This window comes from Pongo pygmaeus, chromosome 18, assembly GCF_028885625.2.
Source record: "Pongo pygmaeus isolate AG05252 chromosome 18, NHGRI_mPonPyg2-v2.0_pri, whole genome shotgun sequence".
NCBI lineage: Eukaryota > Metazoa > Chordata > Mammalia > Primates > Hominidae > Pongo > Pongo pygmaeus.
In genome coordinates this window covers 66,165,011-66,185,142 of record NC_072391.2, presented here as the reverse complement: position 1 = coordinate 66,185,142, position 20,132 = coordinate 66,165,011, and the positions used below count along the sequence as shown (strand labels likewise).

The window sequence follows — 20,132 nt, the reverse complement described above, 5'->3', positions numbered from 1 at the left end:
TGCAGGGGCGCGATCTCGGCTCACTGCAAGCTCCACCTCCCAGGTTCACACCATTCTTCTGCCTCAGTCTCCTGAGTAGCTGGGACTACAGGCGCCCGCCACCACGCCTGGCTAATTTTTTGTATTTTTAGTAGAGACGAGGTTTCGCCGTGTTAGCCAGGATGGTCTCGATCTCCTGACCTCGTGATCCGCCCGTCTCGGCCTCCCAAAGCACTGGGATTACAGGTGTGAGCCACCACGCCCAGCCTTGATTTTCAATTTTTGGAAACAAAACTTTGATAGAATACTATTGTCGAATATATGATGCATATTCGAATTGTCAGATTTTCCAAAAATGTCCTTTATAGCAACCTTGCACCCTTCTGGATTCAGGATCCAATATGGCCTTTCGTTGGCATGGCTCTTCCTTAGGTCTTTCTTTTCTGTCACTGACATTTTTGAAATGTGCTGGCCAGTTGTTTTGTAGAATGCCCCTTAACTTGGGTTTGTCTGATTATTCCTCAAAATTTAGATTCAGGTAATCCATTTTGGCAGTCGGTGGTGGGGACAAGAACAGGACAGAGGTGATGCTGTGGCCTCCCTAGTGCAGGACACTGGGAGGCACATGATGTCTGTGCTTCTATTGATAACTTTGATCACTTGGAGAAGGGAAAGGCCACCAGATTTCTTCACAGCAAAGGTGCCTTTTTTCACTGCATGATTAACCTATAATCTGCAGGTAGATAATTTGAGAATATCTTGTTCAGCAACTAATTTTCACCCGATGGATTTGGCATCTATGGATGATTCTTGCTGAAGCAATGATTACTATAATCCTTATTTATTTTTAAAAACAGACTCCTCCAGACCAGCTCCCCCAAACAATACAGTAGTTCCTAAATGGTGGCAACATGCCACCTCCTCTCCTGTCATGAACATCTGGAGATGCAGGTTGCCCTGTTGACCTGTGGGTGGGCTGCACTATTGACATTTAATGGAAGGTACGGGGAGGCTAACGGAGATCTACTGCTCAGTTATTTACTAGGGTCATGGAAAGGCTCTGGAAGGGAAACTAAGAAATCAAAGGAGGAAAGCGCTCTGAGAACCTGTGGGCTTGGCCTCACTTCTTTGGAAGTGCAAAGCAATGAATTACATCAAGTGGTCATTGTTCCAGGTGTAAGGGCCTCTGCAAACAGACACTAAAGACCTGGTCCCTGAATCTGCCCCAGGAGATGCTTTGAACTATCTATTTCACTACTGCAAGCTTTCAACCCAGCCTGGAAACTGTACAATCCAGGGTTTCATCACTGAACCAAATCCTACGTTATTGTCTTTGATTTTTCACCATTCTTTTAAACTTCAATTAAAACTCATCTTGCCAGGCCTTACAGTTTGGAGCATGTAGAAATATCTCTAGATTATGAGAAGTCCATTGGCTACATATAGAAAATGAGAGTTGGGTTTTTTTTTTTTTTTTGAGATGGAATCTCACTCTGTCACCCAGGCTGGAGTGCAGTGGCTCGATCTCAGCTCACTGCAACCTCAGTTTTTTGGGTTCAAGTGATTCTTGTGCCTCAGCCTCCTGAGTAGCTTGGATTACAGGTGTGCACCACCATGCCCAGCTAATTTCTTGTGTTTTTAGTGGAGGCAGGGGTTTCACCATGTTGGCCAGACTGGTCTTGAACACCTGGCCTCAAAGTGGTCCACCTGCCTAGGCCTCCCAAAGTTTTGGGATTACAGGCATAAGCCACTGTGCCCAGCCCAAAATGAGAGTATTTTAAAGCAAGTGTTGTAGTTGGTTGGTTGGCATGTGGGTTTTCAGCATCTGTGTGATTTACATTATAGAGGTACCTTCAAGTTTGAAAGGAGAAATACTGATAGTAAGCTACTTAGAACACAATACTATGGGCTGGGTGCGGTGGCTCACGCTTGTAATCTCAGCACTTTAGGAGGCAGGCAGATCACTTGAGGTCAGAAGTTCGAGACCAGCCTGGCCAATGTGGTGAAGCCTTGTCTCTACTAAAAACACAAAAATTAGCCGGGTATGGTGGCAGGCATCTGTAATCCTGGCTACATGGAAGGCTGAGGCATGAAAATTGCTTGAACCCCGGAGACAGAGGCTGCAGTAGGCAGAGATCACGCCACTGCACGCTAGCCTGGGCGACAAAGTGAAACTCCAAACTCAAAAAAACACAATATTATGTATGCAAAGTAAAATTGCATATCTACCATACTACAGGAGCTCAGAGAGGCAGCACATCAGACCAAGAACGGCTGTCTGTAAAGGGAAGGGAACAGGTGAAAGGAGCTCAGATAAAGGGAATAAAAAATAAATTAAGAGAATGGTCTTGTACAGACAAATGACAAAATGCCATGAAGTACATATTATTGATTTATATATAAAATGATATAAAATAACCAGTTGCTGCAAGTCAGTTGAAAAATCCTCATACTTACGTTATTTTCTGTTCCATAAATGTGTCTGGCTCCCAGGCAGTGTAGGATGTGATTTCCTGGCCCACGCCAAAGTCCTCGGACACTTCCACTCTCTTTTCAGGAGGCACAAAGATGGGGGCTTCATTCACATCCAGCACATCCACGGTGACAGTGGCTGTGGAGGTGGTGAGAGAGACCTCAAAAGGCACTACATTCGTCACTGCTACGTGTAGAATGTACTGCTGCTTGGCCTCAAAATCCAAGCCCTAGAGAGCAGAAACAATGAAGTTAAAAACAAAACAAAACATTTTGTGTTAGTAAAAATAAAATTAAATCCTTAACTGTTGCTTTTGGTAATATATCAGGTTGGTGCAAAAGTAACTGTGGTTTCAGCCATGACTTTCAATGGCAGAAACCACAATTACCACGGCTTCTCAAATCTGCTCACCTACTCAAGAGGAAGTCAAAGCTCTGGGGCTATTCTAGGGATCCAGTCACTTCAGCAAGCAATTCACTCAAATTCTTAGTTTTCAAGTTTCTTTCCTTATTTTATTTTTTTCCGAGACAGAATTTTTGCTCTTGTCACCCAGGCTGGAATGCAATGGCTCACTGCAACCTCCACCTCCCAGGTTCAAGCGATTCTCCTGCCTCAGCCTCCCTAGTAGCTGGGATTACAGGAGCCCACCACCACACCTGGCTAATTTTTTGTATTTTTAGTAGAGATGACGTTTCACCGTGTTGGCCAGGCTGGTCTCGAACTCCTGACCTCAGGTGATCCACCCGCCTTGGCCTCCCTAAGTGTTGGGATTACAGGCATGAGCAACTGCACCCGGTCGCCATTTTTTTTTTTTTTTTTTTTTTTTTAAAGAGATGGAGTCTCATTCTATTGCCCAGGTTGGAGTACAGTGGCATGATCATAGCTGAATGCAGCTTCAACCCCCTGGGCTCAAGTGATTTCTCCCACCTCAGCCTCCCAAGTAGTTGGGCCCACTGACATGCACTACTGCGCTTGGCTAGTTTTCAAGTTTCTAGGACATTTTTCAAAAACAACCATATCTGCCCCACTTCTAAAATAAACCAGCACAAGAGCAGAAACCAGTAAATCATTTTCGCTCTCACTGCAAAATGGAAAGAGCTAAGGGAAGGAGAATGTTTCTGGGAAAGAGCCTATTAAAGCAGATAGTACTTCTTTTTCAATTTCAGGATCCTCTGTAAGAGCTTCTTGATTTCTTTCTTTTTTTTTTCAGACAGAGTCTCACTCTGTTGCCCAGGCCAGAGTGCAGTGGCGCAATCTTGGCTCACTACAACCTCTGTCTTCCGGGCTCAAGCGATTCTCCTGCTTCAGCCTCCCAAGCAGCTGGGATTACAAGTGTTCACCACCATGCCTGGTTAATTTTTGTATTTTTGGTAGAGATAGGGTTTCACCATGTTGGCCAGGCTGGTCCCAAACTCCTGACCTCAGGTGATCTGCCCGCCTCGGCCTCCCAAAGTGCTGGGATTGCAGGCATGAGCCACCATCAGCCATCAAGAAGCCTTAGCTTCTTGATTTCTTTTTTTTGAGACGAAGTCTCACTCTGTTGCCAGGCTGGAGTGCAGTAGCACGATCACGGCTCACCACAACCTCCCTCTCCCAGGTTCAAGCGATTCTCCTGCCTCAGCCTCCCTAGCAGTTGGGACTATAGGTGCGCACCACCACGCCCAGCTAATTTTTGTATTTTTAGTAGAGATGGGGTTTCACCATGTTGGTCAGGATGATCTCGATCTCTTGACCTTGTGATCTGCCCGCCTTGGCCTCCCAAAGTGCTAGGATTACAGGCGTGAGCCACCACGCCCGGCCTCCTTTTCCCCACCCACCCCCGGAGACTGAGTCTTGCTCTGTCACCCAGAGCTGGGGTGCAACGGCACGATCTTGGCTCACTGCAACCTCCACCTCCCAGGTTCAAGCAATTCTCCTGCCTCAGCCTCCCCAGTAGCTGAGATTACAGGCACGTGCCACCATGCTTGGCTAATTTTTGTATTTTTGGCAGAGACTCAAACTCCTGACCTCGTGATCCGCCTGCCTCAGCGTCCCAAAGTGCTGGGATTACAGGCGTGAGCCACCACACGCAGCCCAGTTTCTTGATTTCTTACATGAGCAGGAAGAGCCACTGCAAACCCCACATGGTCCACTAGAATCTGGGAAAGTCACCCTGTCCCCCTGCCAAAGCGAATCTACTTCTAAGAAGATACCAGGGGACAAGGGCACGAACAGCTGCGAGGATGCCAGTTTCTGCATCTTGCCAGGTACCATACAAACCTTTGCTGTTTTCAAAATGCCATCGTTGTTCACTGGATTTGTGGTGACGACAAATTGTCCACCATTATCATTCAATATGGTGTATACAGCCTCCCATGCTGGGGTACTGGGGGCATCAGCATCAGTCACTTTCAGTGTGGTGATTACGACGTTAGCCTCGTTCTCAGGCACCTGACCCTTGTACTGCAGAGCAAAGAGGTATGTCATTTACAAAGTACCAAGACTGCTAGCAGAGCCAAGTCTCAGGGGGCTAAAGGATTCCTCTTTTTTGTTGTTTCTTTGAGACAGGATCTCACTGTCACCAGGCTGGAGTGTATTTGAGCGATCATGGCTCACTGTAGCCTCAACCTCCTGGGCTCAAGCAATCCTCCCACCTCAGCCTCCAGAGTAGCTGGGACCACAGGCATGCGCCACCACACCTGGCTAACTGAAAGCAAGCTTCAAGGAGAAGATGTGACAAGGAGAGGCCAGGCAATGGGCACACTGGAGTGCAATGGTACAATCTCGGCTCACTGCAGCCTCCGCCTCCTGGGTTCAAGCAACTCTCATGACTCAGACGCTCGAGTAGCTGGGATTACAAGCATGCACCACCATGCCCGGCTAATTTTTCTATTTTTAGTGGAGATGGGGTTTTGTCACGTTGGCCAGGCTGGTCTCAAACTCCATCCTCAAGGGATCCACCAGCCTTGGCCTCCCAACTTGCTAGATTACAGGTGTGAGCCACCACGCCTGGCCATTATACAGGATGATTTAAACTTCCCCTACTTGGTTCTCAATACCTTCTCCTTGAATGCATGTAATATCCCTGGCATTCAATAATTTTCATAAGATGTCTTCCTAGCTATACTAGAAACACCATGAGAATGGAATCTTTGTCTTTGTGTGTGATGGTCTCTCCAGTGTCTAACACAGTGCCTAATATAAACTTAGAAAATATTTGTTCAATAAAGAAATGAAACCCAATAATATTTGCTATCAAAATGTACCATATGAGACTATGAACTCAGTAGGTGCTTTTTGCAACTTCACAATCTTGCGCCAATTGGCCCCAGGCCAAGGGTGGAAAAAAGATGCTAAAAGACAACTGCCATCTCAAGATGCTTGCTTTTAAGTTTAAAGTTAACATTCACTAGTCTGGAGAGTTTTCAAAGACTTCGCCCATGAGCAGTGGTGAAACTTAGTTCACGAACAACAAAAGACCTTTCTTTGGAAACCCTCTAAGGAGTTATAGAATTACCGTGGTGGGATTGAAGACCGGAGGGTTATCGTTGGTGTCCGTGACTGTGATCACAGCTGTCGCTGTTGTGCTTAACCCCTCACCTTGAAGGTCAGCAGCCTGAACCACCAGGGTATATGTAGGGAAACTCTGCAGAGAGATCGACACAACCAAGTCAGGACCAGGAACGCTAGCCACCTTTGGCCTAGCCCAGCCCAACACATGGAACCAGAATATTTAACCATCTGCTTCATGTCAGCCTGCCTGTCTTCTATGCACGGAACCTCTAGACAGAAGCTTAGATGCAAAGCTCAGACCATCACTGTATTAACTGACAACTGGCCTAGCAGGATTTTGCTTTGTCCACGGGATTGAGCTAATACACATTTGTCCTCCACACCCTCTGGATCCTCCTGACCCCTGACCTCTCGGTCCAGCCCAGTGGTGACCACACTGATGACTCCTGTGTTCCTGTTAATGGTGAACATATTTTTGTCAGGCAGCTCAGGATCTTGGCTGAGGATGGTGTAAGCGATGGCAGCATTGTAGGTGTTCACATCATCGTCCGCGTCTGTGGCTGTGACCTCCATCACAGAGGTTCCTGGAAGAGTTCAAGGAGAGGAAGGTTTAGACAAGCTGCACTTTGGGACTGGGTCAATACTGCTTAATCCAATTCTGCCCCTGAGGGATAAAGGAGGGGACATGGGGGTGGTACCATGTCAGAGTTCCCTAATTCCTAGAATTCTTACCAAAGTGCTAGGGGAGGAAGAAAGTTCAAACTATCAACTTATTATCCATGTATAAATACACAAATGGTAATAAAGAAAAGAAAGGGAATGATTATCACAAAAGTCAGGGTGTGGTTATCATTTTTTTTTTTTTTGAGACGGAGTTTTGCTCCTGTTGTCCAGGCTGGAATGCAATGGCACAAACTCGGCTTACCGCAACCTCTGCCTCCCGGGTTCAAGCGATTCTCCTGCCTCAGCCTCCCAAGTATCTGGAATTATAGGCATGCGTCGCCACGCCCAGCTAATTTTGTATTTTTAGTAGAGACAGGGTTTCTCCATGTTGGTCAGGCTGGTCTCAAACTCCTGACCTCAAGTGATTTGCCCACCTTGGCCTCCCAAAGTGCTGGGGTTACAGGTGTGAACCACCGCGCCCAGCCTAGGGTGTGGTTATCTTTACGGAGGAAAGAAAAGAATGTGACCAAGGGGGATTGTTTAGGGCTTTAAGGTACTAGCAAAGATCTGTTCCTTAATTAGGAAGGTTGTTCTTAGCCAGGTATAGTAGCTCATGCCTATAATCTTAGCAGCTTGTGGGGCTGAGGTGGGAGGATTGCTTGGGCCCAGGAGTTTGAAAGTAGCCTGGACAACAAAGCAAGATCCTGTCTCTAAAAAAATTTTTTTTTTTTTTTTTTGAGACGGAGTCTGGATCTGTCACCTAGGCTGGAGTGCAGTGGCGCGATCTCAGCTCACTGCAACCTCTGCCTCCCCGGTTCAAGCAATTCTCCTGCCTCAGCCTCCCAAGTAGCTGGGATTACAGGCACCCGCCACCACGCCCGGCTAATTTTTTTGTATTTTTAATAGAGACGAGGTTTCACCATGTTGGTCAGGCTGGTCTTGAACTCCTGACCACAGGTGACCCACCCACCTCGGCCTCCCAAAGTGCTGGGATTATAGGCATGAGCCACCATGCCCAGCCTAAAAAAAAAAAATTTAATAATAAAAAAGGGAAGATTGTTCTTAAACTCTGCCTATTTTATATGTTTCCATAGGTAGACTGTTATATACACGCATAAACACAACAATGGCTTGCCAAGAAGTTCTGTCCATAGGAAGGATCAGCTTTAGTTACACAACCTTTGGGGTTGGACAACACTTTGGGGTCCAAAGAACCTAACAGTCTTTCTGGGTATTCAGATTCTCATTAGTGGATATACCTGGAAGAGCACCTTCCATGACAGACCCCTTAAAGACCTCCTGGGTGAATTCGGGCTTGTTGTCATTCTGATCGGTCACTGTGATCAAAATCTCCATTGGGTCCTCAACTGCGTTCCCGTTGGATGACACAGCATGAGAGAAGAGCTGAAAGAACCAAGTGAGGGTGACTTGAGCTCTGATGAGGAAGAAAACGTGGGAGAAGGGGCCCGGCCAGAGCACAGTGCGCTCCCCCGGCTGCCACACCTTCCCACTCTCTGAGACCCCCAGTGGGTGACTTTTCTCACACATGTGGTGCTGCTGCTTCAGTGAGATCATAACAAGACCCATGGACTGGAGGACACCCCCGCTGGCTCAGACCTCCCATTTCCCACACGAGGACCAGGGCATCAGACCTAGAGATAAAGGTGGGGGCCTGAAAAACTCTTATTCCATGCCAGGTGAAACTTGCTCTGGTCCTTCTAGTCTAGCATTTCCCCCAGATATTTCTGAATTTGGCATCAATATATGACTTCCTGGCCAGGCATGGTGGTTCATGTAATCTCAGCACTTTGGGAGGCCGAGGTGGACAGATGGCTTGAGCTCAAGATTTCAAGACCAGCCTGGGCAACATAGCAAGATCTTGTTTCTACAAAAAATACAAAAATTAGCTGGGTGTGGTGGCCTGCGCCTTTAGTCTCAGCTACTCAGGAAGATGAGGTGGGAGTGTTGCTTGGGCCCAGAAGGTCCAGACTGCAGTGAGCTATGATTGTACCACTGCACTCCAGCCTGAGTGACATAGGTAGACCCCGTCTTAAAAAAACAAAAATCTAAAACCAAAACAAAAACAAAAAAAAATGACCTCTTGGAGGCCGGGCGCAGTGGCTCACTCCTGTAATCCCAGCACTTCGGGAGGCCAAGTAGGGTGAATTGCCTGAGTTCAGTAGTTTGAGACCACTCCGGCCAACATGGTAAAACCTCATCTCTACTAAAAACACAAAAAATTAGCTGGGTGTGATGGCAGCTGCCTATAATCCAGCTACTCAGGAGGCTGAAGCAGGAGAATCACTTGAACCCAGGAAGTGGAGGTTGTGGTGAGCTGAGATCACATCATTGCATTCCAGCCTGGGTGACAGAGTGAAACTCTATCTCAAAAAAAAAAAAAAAAAAAAAAAAGACCTCTTGGTTTTCCTAAGCTCTTGCTGCTGCCAAGCCCAAGAAATGGGTTTTGCTCCCTTATATCATCACTGTCCTATTCCTTTCGGTCAGGGACTTCCAGCCCCAAGAACAGGTTGACATCTTGGGTCTAAATTTGTCCTGGTCAGGCTGGGTGCGGTGGCTCACGCTTGTAATCCCAGCACTTTGGGAGGCTGAGGCGGGCGGATCACGAGGTCAGGAGATCGAGACCATCCTGGCTAACACGGTGAAACCCCGTCTCTACTAAAAATACAAAAAATTAGCCAGGCGTGGTGGTGGGCGCCTGTAGTCCCAGCTACTTGGGAGGCTGAGACAGGAGAATGGCAGGAACCCGGGAGGCAGAGCTTGCAGTAAGCTGGGATCACGCCACTGCACTCCAGCCTGGGCGACACAGCGAGACTCCGTCTCAAAAAAAAAAAATAATAATAATAAAAATAAAATAAAATAAAATAAATTTGTCCTGGTTGTATGAGGATGCATAGGAATTCTCCGTCCTTTCTTCCTGACAAGGAGAAAAATCAACAACCCCAAACTGTCCCACGTTCTCCCATCATTTCTCCTTAGCAACAGGTCAAGAGGTGTCAAGTTAAGCTCCTCATGTGTTCAGAGCTTCTGATCTGGGGATCCAGCATGGGTTGACCAAAAAATCCTGGGTGGATGTTACCCCAGTGTCAACAAGCTTCTAAGAGATACTTACAGTGTATGTGGCAATGCGTTCTCTATCCAGAGGCTCTGTCACCTTCAGCCATCCTGTTTCTCTTTCAATAATAAAGACACCAACAGGGGGTGTGTCAGCTCCTTGGCCAGTGATGCTGTAGAAAACCTTGCCTTCTTTGTCTTTGTTGGATTTGATCTGAAGACAAAATGAAAGAAAAAGAATTAGTAAAGAAGGATCCCAACATTGGGTCTTTTCCCTTTCTCTCCTTGGTACTTCTCTGTCAAATCCCTCCCAGAGAAACAGAGAACCTCTTTCTCTACCTGAACCAGGTTTTTAGGAAACGGGCCTTTTTCATTTTCTGGGCAGCTTATGGGAGGAATAACCCAGTCTCTCTTCCGTCTTCTGAGGCCAGGAGAGGAGTTGGGAAATGTGAGCAATTCTGCTTGGATTCCAGAAACAGAGGCCTAAAAGGAAAGATGATGAGGAACAAGATGAGACAATTCAGGATGGATACTACAGTTCTAACAGTCCAACCTAGCCACACAGTGTCCCCAGCCTTCTGTGGGCAGTGTACAGTTTGAATTTAATGACACATTCTCTTATCAATGACAAATTATATATATCCACCAAAATGACCAATCAAAACAAAAAGCAATGAGCCCCTTTGCTATATCGTAAAGACTGCATTCTCTTTTTATCATTCTTAGTGTCCAGAGCTCAAATAATCATCATGCATACACAAGTATTGGTTTCAGGGTTTGATATTATAATTTACAAGCTGTTTCAAGCCTACATAATCTCATTTTTATTTTTTTGAGACAAGATCTGGCTCTATCACTGAGGCTGGGGTGCAGCGGCAAGATCTTGTCTCACTGCAACCTCTGCCTCCCAGGCTCAAGCCATCCCTCCCATCTCAGCCTACTGAGTAGCTGGAACCACAGGTGTGCACCACCATGCCTGACTAATTTTTGTATTTGTAGTAGACGTAGGGTTTTGCCATGTTACCCAGGCTGGTCTCGAACTTGTAAGCTTAAGCAATTTGGCCTCCCAAAATGCTGGGATTACAGGCATGAGCCACCACACCCAGCCCACAATGTAATTTTTAATAGCAACATTTATACTCTGATGATTTAATATCAGAGCTTACTCAACAACTGAATATTTGGGTTTTAGATTTCTTTTCTTTTCTTTTTTTAAATAGAGACAGGGTCTTGCTCTGTCACCCAGGCTGGAGTGCAGTGAAGTGATCAAAGCTCACTGCAGCCTTGAACTCCTGAGCTCAGGTGAGCCTCTGACCTCAGCCTACCAAGTAGCTGGAACTACAGGCATGCACCACCCTGCACCACCACGTGCACCTAATTTTTTAAATTTTTTAAATTTTTGTAGAGGCAGGGTCTTGCCATCTTGCCCAGACTGGTCTCAAACTCCTGGGCTCAAGCGATTCTCCTGCTTTGGCTTCCCAATTTGCTGGGATTACAGGTGTGAGTCACCGCACCCAGCCTCTTCTATGTTTTTCTTGGGGACATAGGTCCTCAAAGTGGAGTTATCCCAAAACAAGTAGATTTTGAGAACTTGTACTAAGAACTACTTTGTGATCAATATAAATCTCTTCATCTCACTGTATCATTATATCTATATGGTTTCCATTTGTTCTAACAGAAGCTGTTGGGATGGAAGCCAAAAACACCCTTTGAGACTTGTATTGAACAGTTTTCATATGCAATAAAGATAACTTCATGCACATGCAGGGAAATAAGAGAGTTGAAAATGGAAGGAAAATATTTGCCAAATTGTTTAAGTGTTTTAAAGCAATTACTGGTAACACAGTAAAGTTTCCAGGGGAAAATTCCATCTCTCACCCTCCACATAAAAACTCACAGTCACTGATCACTGCTTGCCAAGTTTGAGTTCAGCTCTATTTTCTGGCTTTAAGATTGAAGATGCACCAGAGACATGTGAGATATGACCAGGTATCATCACAGAGCCCTTCCCCAATGCTGCACACTGGCCACATGTGCACACATGCGCACACACCTACGCTCTCTGCCCTCTATATCCTGTGTTTGTCTCCTAGAGAGGCAGCCCAGCCTGCGCCAAGGGCAGGCTCTGGAGCTAGGCTTCCTGGCTTTGAATCCTCATGATGGTATCTCCTTGCCCCAGGAAGATATTACTTAATTTCTCTGTACTACAGCTTCCTAATGTCTGAAATGGGGATAATATTAGAACCTATCTCATATAATTCTTGGAAGGATTAAATGAGATGCTGGTATTGCACATTTAAAGAACTGTGAATAGTGCCTGAAACATAGTAAGTGCTCAATAAAGGTAATGATGGAGATGATGGTTGGACTGGTTGGAAAACACTGAGTTATGGTTTTATTGAGATTTGACCCCAGCACATGAACAAAATAAAAAACTGACCATCAACACTGTATCCTGGGCCAGGTGTGGTGGCTCACACCTGTAATCCCAGCACTTTGGGAGTCTAAGGCGGGCAGATCACTTGAGGTCAGGAGTTTGGGATCAGCTTGGCCAACGTGCCAAAACCCCGCCTCTGCTAAAAATACAAAAATTAGCCGGGCATGGTGGCGCACACGAGGTCCCAACTACTTGGGAGGCTGAGGCACGAGAACTGCTTGAACCCGGGAGGCAGAGGTTGCAGTGAGCTGAGATCATGCCACTGCATGCCAGCCTGGATGACAGAGAGAGATTCTGTCTCAAAAATAAATAAATAAATAAATAAATATACAAAAATTAGCCAGGCATGGTGGCATGTGCCTGTAATTCAAGCTACTCAGGAGGCTGAGGCAAGAAAATAGCTTGAATCTGGGAGGTGGAAGTTGTAGCGAGCCGAGATTGTGTCACTGCACTCCAACCTGGGAAACGGAGCGAGACTCTGTCTCAAAAACAAAAACAAAAACCAACTCCAGAAAAACCACTGTTCCTAAGCCTTAAAACAGCCACCTTGGTCAGGCCTGGTGGCTCATGCCTGTAATCCCAGCAGGCTTTTTCCTTTGGGAGGCCAAGGCGGGTGGATCACCTGAGATGAGCTCGAGACCAGCCTGGCCAACATGGTGAAATCCCATCTCTACTAATAATACAAAAATTAGCTGGGTGTGGTGGTGCACACCTGTAATCCCAGCTACTCGGGAGGCTGAGGCAGAAGAATTGCTTGAACCCAGGAGGTGGAGGTTGCAGTGAGCTGAGACTGTGCCATTGCACTCTAGCCTGGGGTGACAAGAGTGAAACTCCGTCTCAAAAAAAAAAACAAAAACAAAAACAAACAAAACAACAACAAAAACTGGCCACCTTGCACAGCCATGGTGAGCACATGGGCACTGATGGATGAATGCAAACCCAGTTATCACATTGAAAGGAAAGGAACATGCATGCCTTGCTGACATCAGGACTGTGCAATATTTTCAGAGAATGAATAATGATGAACACTGTGCTGGCAAAACATCACACTAACATTTTCATGCATTAAATGAAAGGGAGTCATGCCTGAAAACACTGCAAGTGGAATTGATCCTTCAGAAAAATAGGATACCAGGTGGGGCGCGGTGGCTCACACCTATAATCCCAGCACTTTGGGAGGCCAAGGCAGGTGGATTGCTTGAGGTCAGGAGTTCAAGACCAGCCTGGCCAACATGGTAAAACCTCATCTCTACTAAAAACACAAAAGGAAGGGAAGTGGAAGGGGAAAAAAAGAAAAGTAAAAAGAAAAGAAAGGAAGGATGCCAGACTGAGAAAACTCACCCAAATAAGGTGAAAGAACTAGAGATTAAGATCTATTCTTATACAAATTTAGAGATTTTGAGCCTGCGCAACAAGATGAGACCCTATCCCTACAAAAAAAAAAAAAAAAAATTAGCTGGGCATGGTGGTGCACCCTGTGGTCCCAGCTACATGGAAGATTAAGGCAGGAGGATTGCTTGAGCATGGGAGGTCAAGGCTGCAGTGAGTTGTATTCCCACCACTGTACTCCAGCCTGGGTGACAGAGCAAGACTCTGTCTCCAAAAAAAAAAAAAAAAAAGATTTTATTACCTGGATATGTTGTTTTTCAAAAAAGTTAAAAATTAATAAATATATAATGAAAGCAAGGTAAGACTGCCATCTAATTACAGTACCACCTGGTTCCAGAAGGATCCTTTGAACTATAGAGACAAACCAAGGTGAATCTCAAACCAGCTGAGGCATAATCTACCTCCCAATATCCACTCTTTGTTTCTGATTAAAAACAAAATTAAAACCTATCTCTCCAATATATATCTCAATTTTGTAATTCTGGAATATACATTCCAGAAATGTATTCATATAAAAGACTACATTCCCTACACTGCACGTGCAGCTAGATGTGGTCATGAGGCTAAGTTTTGGCCAGTGTTTCTCAAGTGTTGCTTGTGGAGAATTCCACAAAGGTTTCTTAAAAGGCAGACAGGGCCGGGTGCGGTGGCTCACGCCTGTAATCCCAGCACTTTGGGAGGTCGAGGCAGGCGGATCATGAGGTCAGGAGATCGAGACCATCCTGGCTAACACGGTGAAACCCCGTCTCTACTAAAAATACAAAAAATTAGCCGGGTGTGGTGGCGGGCACCTGTAGTCCCAGCTACTCGGGAGGCTGAGGCAGGAGAATGGCGTGAATCCGGGAGGTGGAGCTTGCAGTGAGCTGAGATCGCGCCACTGCACTCCAGCCTGGGTGACAGAGCGAGACTCTGTCTCAAAAAAAAAAAAAAAAAAAAAAAAGGCAGACAGATAACTAAGTAATGAATTTTTATGCTTCTCCTTTCTCCTTCTTATTGCTTATAATAAAGACATGATTAAAAAAATAAAAAAAGACATGATGACTGGAGCTCCAGCCGCCATCTGGGATTATGAGGTCTCCTTGAGGATGAGGTCATATGCTGAGGATGGCGGAGCTAAAAGGAAAGGGGGAACCTGGGCTCTTGATGACTATCAAGTCTCCATACTGGGCACAGCTTACCCTAGGGCTTCCTTAACTTGAGGAATAAACCACGACACAAACCACGACAATTGGAGATTTATATAACATGTACTTGAACCCAATCCTGATACAGCAGACATGGAGGCAGAGACAAAGTTCAAGAGATGTGGAAGGAAAGTTGAAGACCCAAGCTCAAAACTGTCCCTGCAGCCAGGTGCAGTGGCTCAAACCTATAATCCCAGCACTTTGGGAGGCTGAGGTGGGCAGATCACTTGAGGTCAGGAGTTCGAGACCAGCCTGGCCAACATGGTGAAACCCATCTCTACTAAAATACAAAAATCAGCCAGGCATGGTGGCGGGCACCTGTAATCCCAGCTACTTGAGAGGCTGAGGCAGAAGAATTGTTTGAACCCGGGAGGCAGAAGTTGCCATGAGCCGAAATTGCACCACTGCCCTCCAGCCTGGGAGACAGAGCAAGACTCTGTCTCTAAAAAAATAAAATAAAACTGTCTCTGGATCATAAGAGGTTTCCACACACAGCTGCCTGGCAAGGACTCACTGTGCTGAGTTTTTTTCACATGAATGATGGGGTCCCTTGGAGACTTTGCGTCAAGGAGCTACGTTAATATAGTCCTATAGTATTAGATTCCTCATTTTCTGGTCTAATTACACCAGGGAGAAAAATCAGATCAGGAGGACCATTAAGTTCCAAGAATATCAAGAGTCTTCAGGGAGAAAAGAAGATGCCAACCTTACTGGCCCTGGCACTTACAACACATTCCACACTTCCAAAGCAGTAAGCAGGACACAACCAGAATATCCCCCAGAGAGACATTTCGGTAGGAAGCACCACAGGAGCACTTGAGAAACTGGCTTCGAATAACAACCCCTAGAAACATTCCTGCCAAGAACCTAGGCAGACATCCATCCATCCTTCTGTTCATGGCCAATTCATCTGTTTGTCTATTCCTGGTATGGGCCAGACCTAAGGCCAGGCACTGCAAATACAACCGGAAAGGGTCTTGTGGAGGTTATAGTCTAATGGGGTAAGAGCTGCCCACTGGTTCTTCTCCTTCTTTGCCAAGACTCTTCTTACTGGAAGCACAAAAAGCAAAATGATCAGAGAATCCAGCTCTCGGCCAGGCATGGTGGCTCACTCCTGTAATTCCAGCACTTTGGGAGGCCGAGGAAGGCAGATCATTTGAGGTCAGGAATTCAAGACCAGCCTGGCCAACATGGTGAAACCCTGCCTCTACTAAAAATACAAAAATTAGCCGGGTGTGGTGGCGGGCGCCTGTAATCCCAGCTACTCAGGAGGCCAAGGCAGGAGAATCACTTGAACTGAGGAGGTGGAGGTTGCTGTGAGTCGCACCACTGCACTCCAGCCTAGGCCACAGAGTGAGACTACGTCTTTAAAAAAAAAAAAAAAGAGAGAGAGAGAGAGAAGAAGAATCCAGTTCTCATTCATTCTTCTTCCCCCAGGAGGGGAGTGGTAAACACAGCTAACAATGACTAAGTATGCCTTGCATATTTTTAGCATTTCACATGTATTAATTAATTCCATCCTCACTATTGTCTCCATTTTACAGATAAGGAAGCTCAAGCATAGACAGGTGACGTAATTCCTCCAACATCACCCAAGTAGTAAATGGCATGGCTGAGATTCAGTCCCAGGCCTTTACCACTCTTCTACACTACCCGATCCCCACACCCCAAAAACTCCAGCAAGAATTATTCAGTTAGACCAAGAGCTCTCAACTCGGGCTGATTTGTCCCCCCAGGGGCCATGGGCAACATGTGGAGATACTTTGGGTTGTCACAACCGGTGGAAGTGCTACTGGTGTCTAACCAGTTAAGGCCACGGATGTTTGCTAAACACTCTACATAGTGCACAGGACAACCCCTACAACACAAAATCATCCAGCCCAAAACGTCAACAGTACCAAGGCTGAGAAACCTGGATTAGACAGTGCACTGAAACAACAGCGAACTTCTCAGAAAAATGCCAACATACCTGATGCGGCAGGGGGCGGTGGTGGTGCCCCACTGTATTCAGCGTGACTTTGGTGGAAAACTTTCTGTAGGTGGAGTCCCAGGCGTAGACCAAGAAATGGATCTGTGGGTTATGAAACCGTAGAGGCCTTTTGACTGTAATCACACCATCTGTGCCCACTTTGAATCGGGTGTCGAGGGAAAAATAGGCTGTCCTTTGTCGACCCGTGCAATCTTCAAAATTCACTGCAGGGCAGAAATCACAGAGATTAGGAAATTGGACAGATTAAAGACAACAGCATTCCTTCTCCAAAGAGTCTTTGTGGGAAGACTCCCACAAAACCAAACACAACCAAAACAAACCATAATCCGGTGACAGAACAACAAAGCTATCACCATAATGTTCTTCACAATTACAGGATGACTTCCTTGTGCTCTGATTTCTTTCTCATCTTCTTGTCAATTGAAAATATTATCTTGTCTAGAAAGTAACTTCTCGGCTGGGTGTGGGGACTCATGCCTGTAATCCCAGCACTTTGGGAGGCCAGGGTGGGTGGGTCACTTGAGGTCAGGAGCTTGAGACCAGCCTGGTCCAACATGGTGAAACCCCATCTCTACTAAAAATACAAAAATTAGCCAGGCATGGTGGTAGGTGCCTGTAATCGCAGCTACTCGGGAGGCTGAGGCAGGAGAATCGCTTGAACCTGGGAGGCGGAGGTTGCAGTGAGCCAAGATCACACCACTGCCCTCCTGCCTGGGCAACAGAGCGAGACTCAAAAAAGATGGAAGTAATTTCTCTTTTTCAATAACAACAAAAAAAGGAGGCTGCTCTGTCCATTGGCCCTTGCCGGTCAGCATGAGAACAGATCACTAAAATAACTGAGACTGAAGACCTATTGTCCCCAGAAGTTAGAGCCTAAGGTACAGTGAGAAGCCATTTACATTTAAATAAGCCATTTACATTTAGAACAACAGTGGCAGATAATGAGAGAGCCAGCATGCAGTAATGGTTAAGAGTAGACTCTGGACCAAACTGCCTGGTTTAAGTCCCAGCTCTGCCACTTATGAGCTCTGTGACTTCAGGCAAGTTACTTAACCTCTCTGTGCCTCAGTCTACCTATCTGTAGAATGATGGCAACAATAGTAACTATCTACTAGGATTGTTTTAAGGTACATAGACGGCGCCTTGCACATAATAAGCATTATATTAGTTTGTTAAATAAAAATTTTAAAACAAATGTAGCTTTGATTAATCATCGATTCAGCCCCCATGAGTATTCCACAAAAGTCACTGATAAGTCAATAGTTACTGAGTGCTGATTACATGAATATCTTCTGAGGAACCAAGAGGTGTTACCTACTTGCAGCCTGGGGCACAGAGGAGAAATTGATCAATTGATCACTGTCAGTTAGAGAGATGGTGAAGGTTTCACAGGAAAAAGTCTTTAACCTGACCATGCACGACAGCAAGACAAATGCAAAAGACAGAAAAGGACTACTTGGGTGGAGAATGTTATGACCAATGGCTTAGAGACAAAACTACTTAAAGCTCTATAGCTATTAAAGTATTAAAACTTTAAAAAGTATTAATATTGGCCAGGCACAGTGGCTTATGCGTGTAATTCCAGCATTTTGGGAGGTTGAGGCAGGTGGATTATTTGAGCCTAAGAACTTGAGACCAGCCCGAGCTACATAAGGAGACCCCATCTCTACAAAAAAATAAAAATAAAATTAGCTGGTCATGGTGGTACACACCTGTGGTTCCAGCTACTTGAGAAGATGAGGTGGGAGGATCACTTGAGCCCAGGAAATTGAGGCTGCAGTGAGCCATGATTGCACCACTGCACTCCAGCCTGGGCAACAGAGTGAGACCCTGTCTCAAAAAATAAATAAATAAAAAATAAAGGCTGGGCACAGTGGCTCATGCCTGTAACCCCAGCATTTTGAGAGGCCAAGGTGGGCAGATCACTTGAGGTCAGGAGTTTGAGACCAGCCTGGCCAACATGATGAAACCCTGTCTCTACTAAAAATACAAAAAAAATTAGCCAGGCGTAGTGGCGGGTGCCTGTAATTCCAGCCATTTGGGAGGCTGAGGCAGGAGAATCTCTTGAACCTGGAAAGTGGAGGTTGCAGTGAGCTGAGATTGCACCACTGCACTCCAGCCTGGGCAACAGAGCGAGACTCCATCTCAAAAAATAAATAAAAGTAATTAAAACTTTAAAAAGTATTAATACTCTAAAACTGGAGAAGCTGTGGTTGAAGCATCTACACTATACATTAGAATCTCAAAGGACTCATTCAAATAGGTAACCATCAAGCTATATGCCAGACACTGTGTTGGACTGTGAGGACAAAATCGTGACGAAGATAGTTAAGGTTCCTGCTCTCATTGAGCTTACACTACTGAGGAAAAGATGGACAAAGACAGAAACTTAAAATTTCAGGCAGTGGTGAGTAATAGGTAGAAAGAAATTAAAATAAAAGAGGGTGATATGAGAGTGGCAGAGGAGAAGGGAATTTGCTGAAGATGTAACATCTATTGCATGGTGAGGGCAGGCCTTTCTGAGGTAGGACCATCTGAGCTGGGACCTGAAGGAGCCAGCCTTGCAGAGGCCTGGCTAAAAGAAGCTTCCAGGCAGAGGGGAACAGTCGATAAGACCATTCATTCTAGGAAACTCTCAGCTTGGCCTGTTTTCCTCCCTTTCAAATAATTGTCCGATGGAATTTCTATTTCATCCAAGTGCTCTTTTATAAAAATTCCTGCCGTCCTATCATACAAGGCTAGACATGAGGATCAGGTTTCTGCCAGAAAGCCCTGAAGCCATCCCTGACGCCTGGGCAGCAGTTCTCATTTCTTCCATCAGGGGCCACCCTTGCAAACATTTCTGAAGCCAACAGCCCCGCCCTTACCAGAGAAAAATAAGACCACATTTGGGGGTATGAGGGGAAGTACCAGATTTTCTCCATTTTGAAGATGAAACTGAGGCTTACAGAAGTTAAGAAATTTACCTGATACCCTGTAACTATTAAACGGCAGAGCTGAGACAAGCCCTTAACATGGGTTAGTCTCATGGTTGGCTCTTCCTCTCTCTGGAGAGACCCTATTAAAGGCCTTGGTGTTTTTTTTTTTTTAATAATATTTTTCGTAGAGATGGGGTCTTGTTATGTTGCCCAGGCTGGTCTTGAACTCCTGGACTCAACCAGTCTTCCTGCCTCAGCCTCCCAAAGTGCTAGGATGACAGGCGTGAGCCAGTGTGCCTGACCAACCTTGGTTTTTTGTGTTTTTTTAAATTATTATTATTTTTTGAGACAGATACTCGCTCTGTTGCCCAGGCTGGAGTGCAGTGGCATAATCTCGGCTCACTGAAACCTCTGCCTCCTGGGTTCAAGCAATTCTTCTGCCTCAGCCTCCCGAGTAGCTGGGATTACAGGTGTGTGCCACCACACCTGGCTAATTTTTGTAATTTTAGTAGAGACGGGGTTTCACTATGTTGCC

At 45.8% G+C, this 20,132-nt stretch overlaps 1 protein-coding gene across 2 annotated transcripts in view; it reads right to left on the bottom strand.

Annotated features, from left to right (window-relative positions):
• CDH1 (cadherin 1) overlaps positions 1 to 20,132 on the bottom strand; it is a 100,553-nt gene that overhangs the window by 17,014 nt on the left and 63,407 nt on the right. For both annotated transcript variants that reach the window (XM_054454110.2, XM_063655321.1), the window contains exons 3-10: positions 16,659 to 16,882; positions 10,019 to 10,162; positions 9,738 to 9,893; positions 7,867 to 8,011; positions 6,353 to 6,528; positions 5,949 to 6,077; positions 4,712 to 4,894; positions 2,437 to 2,681 (exon numbers count right to left, since the gene is read on the bottom strand). In XM_054454110.2, coding sequence (XP_054310085.1) covers positions 2,437 to 2,681; positions 4,712 to 4,894; positions 5,949 to 6,077; positions 6,353 to 6,528; positions 7,867 to 8,011; positions 9,738 to 9,893; positions 10,019 to 10,162; positions 16,659 to 16,882 — 1,402 coding nt within the window. The remainder of the gene's footprint in view (positions 1 to 2,436; positions 2,682 to 4,711; positions 4,895 to 5,948; positions 6,078 to 6,352; positions 6,529 to 7,866; positions 8,012 to 9,737; positions 9,894 to 10,018; positions 10,163 to 16,658; positions 16,883 to 20,132) is intronic.